This window comes from Mustela putorius, unplaced genomic scaffold (assembly GCF_011764305.1).
Source record: "Mustela putorius furo isolate JIRA1106 unplaced genomic scaffold, ASM1176430v1.1 tig00003858_pilon_pilon_pilon, whole genome shotgun sequence".
Taxonomy (NCBI): Eukaryota; Metazoa; Chordata; class Mammalia; order Carnivora; family Mustelidae; genus Mustela; species Mustela putorius.
Window position 1 is genome coordinate 14,560,252 of NW_025422010.1, and position 12,201 is coordinate 14,572,452.

At 40.0% G+C, this 12,201-nt stretch overlaps 1 protein-coding gene across 8 annotated transcripts in view; it reads left to right on the forward strand.

Annotated features, from left to right (window-relative positions):
* MYOM1 (myomesin 1) overlaps positions 1–12,201 on the forward strand; it is a 159,867-nt gene that overhangs the window by 61,783 nt on the left and 85,883 nt on the right. For all 8 annotated transcript variants that reach the window (XM_045065410.1, XM_013051430.2, XM_013051431.2 and 5 more), the window contains 4 exons: positions 5,897–5,989; positions 7,681–7,769; positions 7,881–7,943; positions 11,947–12,111. In XM_045065410.1, the coding sequence (XP_044921345.1) occupies positions 5,897–5,989; positions 7,681–7,769; positions 7,881–7,943; positions 11,947–12,111 (410 nt within the window). The remainder of the gene's footprint in view (positions 1–5,896; positions 5,990–7,680; positions 7,770–7,880; positions 7,944–11,946; positions 12,112–12,201) is intronic.

Here is a 12,201-nt window from a genome sequence, read left to right on the forward strand (position 1 = left end):
ATCCCCTCAATGAGCAGGGGACCCACAACCCAAGCACAAACCAAGGTTGTTGGTGAGTACTTTGCTGGCATTTGTGTCTTTTTATTACTCACCTGTAGCCTTCTGGGCCTGACACAGAGTACAAGTATGAAAGAAATAATTGGGAATGGCCTTTCCTGAATAGAAGGAGGTAAATCACGGGAACAATTTTGTGATGATGCTTTCTGCATTTGTTCTGCCTCCCCTTGTAGCTGCTAGGTCCTTAGACATGTTTTTCAAGGGCATGTGTGCCTGGGCCCTGGCTTCCTTAGAGCCCTTTCCAAAGAGGGTTAAGTTCCAAGTTTCCACTAAGCACCCACGGGACATGGAAGTCCCTGAGGTCTAACAAATGATACGAACAGGCAGCAGCTGTTCTTTGGCCAGTCCCATGTACTGACCAAGTCCATCTAAATGGAACCTAGAGGTTACCCAGAAGCACTAATGACAGGAGCACATATCACTCATCAGGGCCAGGTGCAGAGAGGCCAAGGAGCACTGTCCGATTCCTAAGTCACTTTGAGAGCAGAAGGAAACCTGTTTATGTGTTGGGTCCAGGAGAGAAGTTAGTTACAAGATGGTTCTGTACCACAACAGTGAAGCTAGCTATCCTGAAGGAGGGCTTTGTCAACACAAAAGGAAACATATATATATATATTATAGATAATATATATATATGTTTATTATATATTTTTCACCATATATATATGGTAAAAAATGCTAAAGTTGTTTGACTTAATTTCATAGGCTAGATTTATATAATAAATCGTATAATAGGCTATATTTTGGTTTGAAAGAAGAGAAAAAAAATTTATGTTTGTATTTGTTTTACTTGCATAAAATAAACTTGGGAAGGATTCATAAGAACCCAAGGAGAACAGTATCTGTGGGAGTAAGCTGGATGGCAGACAGACATGTCTGAAGGAGACCATTCTTTGTGTACCTTTATACTTTCTGGTTCTTGAACCATATAAATGTATTGCCTATTTAGATTTTTTAAATTATAGGAAATAGGGAAGAAGAGAAAAGTTCTCTCTTAAAAAGGGAAGGAATTGAGTTAATTTTATACTTTTTAAAAAAAGATCCAGATTTAATTGGATTTCCAGTCCAAAGTCTAGATCAATTTTGTGAATGAAAATCTGGATTGTAATCTGTGGGGAGATTCATGCAAGCTCACTGGTTCAGTGTGTTGGTGTTAGTGAGTAGCAGTTCATTCATTTACTCACTCAACACCCATGTTTTTGGATCTGTCTGTGAATACGAGGCTAGATCATCAAGCAGGACATTTAAATACTTGTTTGGAATTCTTCACATTGCCCCTAGAGTTATTGCCAAAGAGACACTTAAATTTGTCATTGGGCATAAAAATAGTTCAAAACACTCAGGATAAAGTTGTATAAGAGATGTATTTCAGTAAGACTGTGGATATTTGGAAAAGTCTTATTCTGTTTTTCAAATTATGAGAACTTATAAATTCCATAATAGGATAATACATTGAATTTATTTATAAGATTAGAGTTATTCATGATATTATTTAAAGTTAGCTTTAATTACTACTGTATTATTTTTTGAAAACAACCTACATTTAAAATAGTTTAAAATTAAAATTATTTATAATTTACAATTACTTCCCAACATAAGGGCTTGGGGTTTTATTTTAGATTTTTCTTATTTAGTAAGTCCAAAGTCTAACCTGATGGGATAGATCTCTCTCAGCCAACTGGCTTTTAAAGTGGGTAATAGCTATTTATTAAAAATATGAAGTTGGATTCTAAGTAGTAATCAGAGTTTGTGGTGAGATTCAGCATGTTAAAGATCATTTTGGCATGCATTGCTTGTTGATAGATAAAAGTCAGAATGAACCTTTTTGCTTGGCCATGCTCTACACTGCCAGAGAGCTTTCACTGTTTCCTTGTTGTCGAGTTAGCCCAAGATTCAGACATTTATTTGGGGGAACGAAGTCTGTTTTACACACATAAAGGAAGAATATTATTCTACAAATACAGTATAATGAGAGCTCTTTAACTAGTAAGTAGTTCATAAACTCTCCGTGAAAATGGTAAGGAAAATGGTGTACCTCTGAATATTCACGAGAATTTCAGAAGGCTTGGGGCATCTGGATTGCCTGGCATAGTCAGTTAAGATTCTGACTCTTGGATTTGGTTCAGGTCATGATCTCAGGGTCCTGAGATTGAGACCACATAGTCAGAGAGCTCCCTGCTCAGCAGGGAGTCTGCTCCACCCCCCCCCCCAACCGCTCCTTCTCCCACTCATGCACTCTTTCTCTCTAAAATAAATAAATAAATCTTTAAAAAAAGAAGAATTTCAGAAGCCTTTTGACAAATAATCCCAGAGTCTAGGTTACTCTCCAAAATTAGCCTCTGACTAGCCTGTTTGGAATTTCACTTTCCAGAAATAACAAGCTGTGAAGAATATACAGAGCAGGCCAAAAATCCTTCTTTTCTTCCCTGACCTCATACTGGAAGACAGGCAATCTCACAGTGACCCCAAACCTGAATGACTAGGTAAAGTTCTCGGAGAAAGAGAATTGCCTCCTAACTCAATCCTTGTCTGCCGCCTTACAACAGGCTTTTCTTACACTGACATCTGAAATTCCAAAGGAAAGACTAGGGGATCCTCAAAGTGTTGGGTGTTGTGCGCGTGTAAATTTTAAACCGACTTCTCGCGCCAGGTGGTCACATTAGAAAAGTCATGGGTATTTAGCTGGGGGAAGGAATGAAGGTGCTAAGTGGGGTAGTGCTGGAAAGCAAGGAAGGTGAAGCAAGCCCTGGGAGCTATAAGATTCTGTTTTAACTCAAAGTTTATGGAGATATGAACATCATTTTTGGTCAGAAGTCAAATTGAGTGTCACTAAATTGATTGCTCAAGCACCACTTGCCATAGCCTTTGGTGTTCTATTTCTCTCCTTATGCTAAAAAGAACTACGGAAAACCCCAGCTCATGCACAAACCTGAACAAGAGGGAGCTTTTGAGTCAAGTGTGAAATTCCTGAGACCAGCCTGAAGAACATGCCGATTAACTTGCTCTACCCTGTCATTCATCAAAATAAGGAATGTTTGAAATTAGGCGCACAGAGCAGATTTCTCCTTCTAGGCCATCTCTGCTCGAGTAGCCCTGTCTGCCTGGAGCTCTGTGATGAGATGGCCGGCCAAGGACGCTCTGGGGCTGGCAGGGAACGGCTAGCGCTTCTGCTGTGGGTGGGGTGGAAAGCTGTGCCTCCCCACCTGCCCCGCAGCTGTCATTCCTCAGCCTGTGCAACCCTCTCACTTCACAGCTGAGGGAACCAAGACACAAAGAGCCTCAATTTACTTTCTTGGCTTGTACTTATTTTAAATTATCCATATCATGAAGTACGTGTTTGTCGGAACTCTGTTCCTTCAGCCGAACATTATGAAGGCACAGTTAATCTATTGTTACACAATAATTCTGTTCAAGCCAATTTAACAAACACTGAGTGCCTAATATTTGCCCGTCCGTGACTCATCCTTCCTTGAGAGTGGGAATAAGTAGAATAAATATAGAGTAAATATGGATCAGACACTACCCCTGTCACAAAGGCAATGACAGCTTAATAGAAGAGACACCTATCCAACCATAATCTGATGAAGGTTCTATCTTGCAGCTTGATGCAAGTAACAATGGTATAGAGAGGCAGGAACAATTAATATTGTGTGGGATTTCAGGGAAGACTTTATTTAAGAAATGGCATTTGATCTGAACCTCGAAGGATGAGCTGGGATTTTGCTAGGTATAGGAGAATGGCACATTTTTAAAAGTACAGAAAATGAATATGTTTTAGGGACATAGCGTGTGTGTGTGTGCACGCGCTCGTGTGAGTGTGCAAGTTGGGGAGAAGAAGGAACTGACAGAAGATTATTTCCTTTCTTTCTTTCCCCTTTCACTACTTTCCTTGCTCCCAACCCTCGTTATAATCACTTACAGAAGTCTAACGAAATAAAATGCAGCTAACCAGAGAATATTTGGAAAATGGAAGCATCATATGTTGTCACAAGCTGGATGCTTGGGTTCAAATCTCAGTTCTGCTATCTAGCTGTGTGAACTGGGGCAAGTTACTTAACCTCTCCATGCCTTGGTTTCTCCATCTGGAAAATGATATTTAAAATAGCGCTATCTCAGACAGTTGTCATTAAGAATTGAATTTTCTTCTTCTTTTTTAAGATTTTACTTATTTATTTGAGAGAGAGAGAGAGAGATAGCAAGAGAGAGCACGAGCAGGAAGGTAGGGACAGAGGGAGAGGGACAAGCAGACTCCCACTGAGCAGGGAGCCTTTTGTGGGGCTTGATACCAGGAGACAGGAATCATGACTTGAGCCGAAGGCAGACACTTAACCGACTGGGCTACCCAGGTGCCCAAGGATTGAATTTTCTTTTCTTTCTTTCTTTCTTTCTTTCTTTCGGGATTTTATTCATTTATTTGACAGAGATCACAAGCAGGCAGAGAGGCAGGAAGAGAGAGAGAGAGAGAAAGAGGAGAAGTAGGCTCCCTGCTGAGCAGAGAGCCCAATGCAGGAATCGATCCCAGGATCCTGAGATCCTGACCTGAGCCAAAGGCAGAGGCTTAACCCACTGAGATCCAGGCACCCTGTGAATTACCCTAAGTGCGTAAAACACTTAGAATCTTCCTTGGCTCATAGTAAATGCTCTGTCTCCATTGTGATTATTAGTGTTATTTACATTTTGCACATGAAGCAGGGCGTCTAAAGGGGAAACAAGTGAAATCTAGCTCTTCTTTTGGATGGAAAATGGCTTCAGCAGAAAAGCCTGGTCTGACTCCGTAGTCATTGGCTATTGAGGGCAAGAGGACGGGGTAAAGAATCAAGGTGCTACTTCCAGACTCAGGAGATGGTGTCTCAAGAGGGGTCCTTCCATGTAGGCCCACCGTCTGAGGGCTGAGAGGCTTAACCAGGAATAGGACAGCCAGAAAAAGGAAATCTCTCAGCTTTTATTTGTCAGACTTTTTCTTTCATGATTGGTATTTAAGTTCTTCCAAGCCAAGAGCCATGCTTGCTTTTAACAGAACAAAACACTTAAATACAAGAGCTTTCAATACAATGACACTGTTTTTAACAACAGGCTAGAATGTTAGTAGGAAGAATGTTTTGCTTTCATCCTACACAAGACAGCCAACAATAAAACCCCCAACACAAAGACTTCCTTCCTGTGTTGTCAACAGTGGACAAGTTTCTCTTTAGGTCTTTGATTGGAGTATAATATACACACACAAAATGTCCATATTACATATAAATGTAGAGCTTTGATGAGTTTTTGTAGACCACACACCTGCATCACCAGCACCCAAACATGAAACAAAAAATATCAGCCCCCAAGATGCATCCTCCATATCTGGGGTCTATACCCCAGGGAAATCACTCTCTTGACTTCTGACAGCAGTAATTTGGTCTTATATGATTTTGTACTTTATATAAATCAATCATTATACTATGTACTCTTTTTTAAAAGTTTTTATTTTTATTTTTTATTTATATGAGAGAAAGGGAAAAAGAAAGAAGTAGACTCCCTGTTGAGCAGGAGCCTGATGCAGGGCTTGATCCCACGACCCCAAGATCATTGCACCACATTGTTATAAACAGTCAATTTCTTCATGTAATTTTTGTGCTAGAGGAGAGGAAAGCACACTCATCAAGAAGTTTTATTGTATTTATAGTGTATTTTATTTAGTCTGCCGTAGATTTGTATTTATTGAACAGATGCTGCTGCTAACCTCAGTGTTGTGTTTACAGTTGTCCCTTCAAAAACTCAGAATCACTTGTGTGTGTGCTTCTAATCATAAAGCTATTTTTATTTCCACTTACTTTGCCTTGTTTCCATTGTCTCACAGGTATAAAAACCAGGTACCGATCAACGTCCACGCAAACCCTGGAAAATATATTATTGAGAGTCGATATGGAATGCACACTCTGGAGATCAATGCGTAAGAGGATGCCGGGGTCCATGTGTGTCGCTTGACAATTACCTGGGGAGGCATCCCAGCAGTTAACTACCACTGTCCCCCTTTCTTCCCAATGCAACATGCTCACAGAGTGATCTTACATTTGAATTTAAAGATGATGAGAAAAAAAGTTCATTTGTACCTTTTAGCTTATCCTTTTATATAGTTCAGAGCTTTTCTTAGAAATTAGTGAGAAAATAATTTACATAAATAGGCATTTATATTTAATGATCCTTCCCCATTCCAAATCAATATTATCACCATCATCCTTTTTTGCCTTGAATCAGCAAAGGATGGAGAATGAGGTGAGTAGCAGTGAAAGGAAGCTGCACTGGGATAAATTCTCTCCTTCAGCTCCCCAGGAAGTGCAGGAAACTATGTACCAAGCCTATCAGACTACAGATGGAGGCAGGACTGGACATGGGATTTTTTAAAGCAAAATTCAAAGCAAAATTTAGAAAGCCAACCCCACATCAAAATTTCTGAGTCCTCAAATGTTTATTCTATCTCCTAATAGGGTTTTGAAACCCAAGCCTGGTTATGTAGATGAAGCAGTCCCACCATTTTCAGTTCACATGAAACCATGACATGCTGAGATGTCAAAGTAAAATTTATATCATTCTGATCAGAGCAGATGACACACGTGGTACTGGGTTTCAAGTAGGACCCTAGGGCCCTGGGACATTGGTCAAGCACTGACCTTGACCTAAAGGCACTTTAGTTCTGACAGTTGGTGATACTACTGAGGCTGCAGAGAGCTACGTGGGTGCTTTATAATTAAATAGTTATGAGAAAGGCAACCATATTGTCCTTCCTGGAGTTCCATTGATGTCCATAAAATTTAAACGAGAAAGAATTTTTCACAAATGACACTAAATCCAGAAGGTCAACGAAGAACACAGACACTGGTTATGATGAGACACAAAGTGATCTGCTTTGAAATCTTAGCTTGTTCATCTCTGAGATCATTCTCTCTTTTACTCCATTATTAAACACATCCCAATTTCTGTATTATAACTTACAGGAACTTCCAGATGGCACTGCTATGTTGTGCTGTGGGCTGAAGCTCCAAGTATAACCTGAACCTTAGTTGAGTTGAGAGATAAATACCATATTTGTACTTTGAAGCTACAACACCAAACCACACATTAGACAGATCCAGATCCAGTTCGTAGCTCAGGGAGGCTGTGGGAGTCCTGCAGGAGAGGCTGTGTCTTTCCCTCTCAGTTGTTGCCTCCAGAGTGAAACTACCCCCAAGGGAGGTCAGCAGGAAGGCTGTACCCCTGGGGTGCTCTGGAAGGTTATCTGCATGGCCAGACATTTTCTGCTGTTGACACCACTTTAGACTGGTCAATTGTTAACACTATTCATGCTGTAATGTACGTGCTCAACAGATTGTTGACATGGGGTGTTTTGGATATTTTAAATGAACCTGGGCTAGGGTCACAGTGGACTGTAGGTGTCCTCCTTCCACACTGTGCTGCTGGCCTGAAACTGTAGTAGGTATCTTGTGTTATGTAAAATCCTGCAGGGAGCTGGATAGGGGTCAGCTTCATCAAAAGTCCCCCTGAGCCACATGCTGGTCAGTGATTTGCAGTGTGCTGTGTTAGCAAAGAGATCCTTGATAGAAGAGCTTGCAGCAGTGCTCACTCATCTCCATCTTGTCCTTTCAGATGTGATTTCGAAGACACTGCTCAGTACCGGGCCTCTGCGATGAACGTTAAAGGGGAGCTTTCAGCATATGCTTCAGTTGTGGTGAAGAGTAGGTTTACTCCCCATGTTTTATTCAAAGTGTATTTTTAAAATCTTTTTTCTCATGGCTAAAAAATAAATCAGGAAGCAAGTTCACGTGCATTTCTGCTTTCTTTTTTAGGATATAAGGGAGAGTTTGATGAGACTCGCTTCCGTGCTGGGGTTTCCACCCTGCCCCTCAGCTGTAAGTTTAAAAATATATTTGCTAAGTGTCATCTCTATTTAAAAGACAGCAGCATAAGCCATTCCACAATGCTGAAATAAAAGGATTATTATAATATATGCTAGTATGTGTATAGTTGCTATTTATGTTGGGTTTTACTTTTTAGATTCTTTGGTTACTATTCTCTTTCTGAATATAACTGCTTCATTCCGGTTTTCTAAAAGCCCAGATATGATGGGCTAAAATGGCAAATGTTTTTAAGTCTTTCTGTGTTAACTGAAAAAGATCGTGACACAAACCTGGGTGGGTGATTTAACCATGCTCACTACACCTCCCCCCCCCCGCCCCACCCCATCCCAAGTCTGTCCCGTATCAGAGCGTCCAGGTAAGCATCACCTTCTGGAGAAATCCATGTATGACTCCCACTGCCACCCCCACATCTACTCAGTCAGGGTTGGGTTTCCCTGGTGAGACCACGGCACCTCTATCACGGCATCCACCACACTGAATGCTGTTAACTGGCTTACAAGCCACTTGAAGGCAAAGCTGGACCTTTTATCTCTAAACCCCAATTCCTGACACAGAATACAATGAAGGAATAAATAAGTACATTAATTTATGAAGTGAAACTTAAAATGAAATCTAGGGGCATCTGGGTGACTCTGTTGGTTAAGCACCCAACTCTTGATTTCGGCTCAGGTCATAGTCTCAGGGTTATGAGGCCAAGCGCCATGTTGAGCTCCACACTGGGCATGGAGCCTATTTCTTAAGATTCTCTCTCACCCACTCCCTCTCCTTCTCTGAAAATAAATAAACAAACAAGTAAAATGTTGTCTAAATGTGCTTTAATAATAAACTATTAAAAATACTCTTTTTTTAAAAAAAAGATTTTATTTATTTGACAGAGAGAGATCACAAGTAGGCAGAGAGGTAGGCAGAGAGAGAGGAAGGGAAGCAGGCTCCCTGCTGAGCAGAGAGCCCAATGCGGGGCTCCATCTCAGGACCCTAGGATCATGGCCTGAGCCGGAGGCAGAGGCTTTAACCCACTGAGCCACCCAGGCGCCCCTATTAAAAATATTCTAATCTGTGGTAATTTGTGAACTTCGGTCATTTCACCTATGTCAGAACATCTTTTCATAGAAGCAATAAAAGTAAAACCCTTAAGGTTGTTCAAATAATTCGATGCTTTCAGGGGTCAGACCGAGAAAGGTAGCCAAGCCTGAACTTATTTTTCTGATTACTAAAAAATAAGTGATAGTTTTGAAAATGCTTGATGAAGATATTTTCTCATGTGTCAGTTTTTCACCTTTCTGGTTGGTTTGATCAATTTCATGGGATGGCTCCTAATTTTAATATTTCAAGTTTTCATCTTTGGTATCAATACCACGGGTGGTTGGGAGGCAATGATGGTAGGAGTGAAGAAGGAACACACCCCAAATCATGCTTTTCTCACATCAGTTGATTTATACTGAGATGGAATAGTTGAAAATTCTGAACCTATGACTGACCTTCCATTGTCCCTAAGACAGGTTTATTAATTATTTATTTTCAATCATCTGAATGTATCCTGCTCCTTCCCCTGCCATATCATCATCCATATTTCTTCCACTTCTCGCTTCTCCATCAAACCAGGCTCTAAAAGCCCAGCTCAACCTAACTTCTCTAACTTCTTAATCTTTCAGATCTTTCTCTGACTGGTCCCTGAATTGAGTGCAGTTGTTCCTAACAAAGAACAGAGGGCTTTTATTCATTTACCCAACTTATATATTATGTATCTGCTATGGCTAGTTATAGGTTTAGGTGCTTGGAGTATGCTGAAAAGTATCATAGATAAAGCTCCCTGCCTGTGGTTCTGTTTTAATAGTTATTATATACTGATCAGCTGTACCAGACAGCATACTAAGACATTTTGTTACATATAGTGGTTGTTTAACGCTCTCTCAAAGCCTATAGGTGTCTTTTATCTGTGCTGCACAGATGAGGAAATAGTTTTCAAGAGGTTAAATCATGAGGTAAGACCACACATAATGGTAGAGTAGGGACTTATAAGTTAGTCCTTCTAACTCTAAACCATATTCTTTTTTTTTTTTTTTTTTTTTGGTGGAGTGAGGAGCAGAGGAAGAGGGAGAGAGAGAAGGGGAGAGAGAATAAGCAGGCTCCATGCCCATCACAAGCCCAAGGCTTGATCTCATGACCCCAAGACCATGACCTGAACCAAAATCAAGAGTCAATTTTAGTATATGTGCTGCCGAAGCGAGCACCCAAAATTGAGAGTCAGATGCTTAACTGACCAAGCCACTCAGGCACCCCTCTAAACCATATACTAAAATAGGAATTGCCATTTTCTGTAAAGGACTCCTGTAATTGTAATTTGTAAACTAACTAACTTGTAAATTATAAATACTTTAGACTTTGTGGGCCGTATGGTCTTTGGCACAACTACTCAATGCCACCATTGCTACACTAAAGTCACCATAGACCGTAGGTAAATGAATGAGCATGGCTGTGTTCCAATAAAATCTTATTTATGCACATTGAAATTTGAGTTTCCTATGACTTTGCACATGTCACATCTTTGATTCTATCTCAACCATTAAAAAATCAAAAAATTATTTCTAATGGTGCAAAGAAGGAGGCAGTCCAGATCCAGCTCACAGATTTGCCAAACCCTGATATAACCCATGTCTCTATTTTGTAACCCTTATCTCTACTCATAGGCAGCTTTGGAGCCCGCCTGGCTTCCCAGACAACAAAGTCTGATTGAATTGTTTCACTTTTGATCTCAGTGGGACATCATCATTTAGAAATTGAGTAGATGGAAACTGTGCTTCAAAGAGTTGTTTCACTCTTGGTTAGTGGCTGCCAGAGGACACACAGATTCAAGGCACTATCATGTATTGCTGGAGAGTACAGCTTCTGGAAACAGCCTGCCAGGGTAAATCCTGGCCCTACAGGGTCATTATGGGCAGTTAATTCGCCCTCCCTATGCTTCTGTTTCCCCACCTATAAAACAGAGAGATGAGAATGGAACTTACCCGAGAGAGCTATTATGAGGTTTGAGTTAATAGATATTTAACACTGGGAACAATACTTGGCACAAGTTGAACTCAATAAATTCTGGCTTGCATTTTCAAATTACTTCTAAGAGGCGTTAGGAAGAGAGATGAAATATCAGAGATGGGCCTAAATTCTAGAGTCAGGCAGCTATGGGTTTGAATTTCAATTTCACACATAATACCTTTGAAACCTGGACATTAGTTGTGTATTATTTTTGTGAACCTCTCCATTCTCATCTGAAAGAGAGGGAAAAAAAATGTGCTGTGGGGTTTTTGTAAGGATTAGACAACATGTCAAGTTCAAGTATGTGGCATGGTAAACTGTTAACGAGTCATTTTCCCAAGCTCTTTCCCTTGAGAAAAGAAGAAATAAAACCTGGGAGGCTTTATGATGTAGGTATTCACTCAATCTGTAAGTAAGATATTTTTAAGAAAAATATTTTTTAAAGTCACAATATTATAAACTTTTCAGTTTAAAATTTCTTATAATTTTTTTTCTCACTCAGATCATTAAAGACACTGAAGCAAAGAATTTTTCCATTAAGTTAGAAAATTCTGTTTTTATGAGTAATTGATATGGCTGGTTTGTCTGGAGAGTACAGTGGCTGAGTTTTAAATGAACTAGGAATCTAAAAAGTACATATATTGTGCTAAGTATTGAAGTCTAACCTAAATGTGGTATTCACTTATATCCTGTGTGAGGTATTATGCCTGCCCCTTAAACCTTCCCCTTAAAATTCTATTCATTGCAACAATAAAAGTAAATATTGAGCTTATCTGACCAATGAAGCAAGAATTTCCATTTCACATCATAATATATGGGAATGTGCCATGTACTTCTTTATAAGATTTAATTTTTGCCCAGATAACTCTTTTGATCAGTGTTTGCTGTGACCACTTATTAAAATGCTAGTGTCTCTTTGATGAGAAAAAACAAAATTACTAATGTTTGTTTTTGTTGTACCCAGTTGGTGTGACCCCTTATGGTTATGCATCCAAGTTTGAGATCCACTTTGATGACAAGTTTGATGTGTCTTTTGGAAGAGAGGGCGAGACAATGAGTCTAGGCTGCCGTGTAGTTATCACTCCTGAAATTAAGCACTTCCAGCCAGAGATCCAGTGGTACCGAAATGGTGAGCCTTTATGATGAATTCTCACTTAGGTTCTTATTCACCAGATGGGGAGCAAACGGGGCTTGGCACCAGAGCACGAGTGTCCATAGA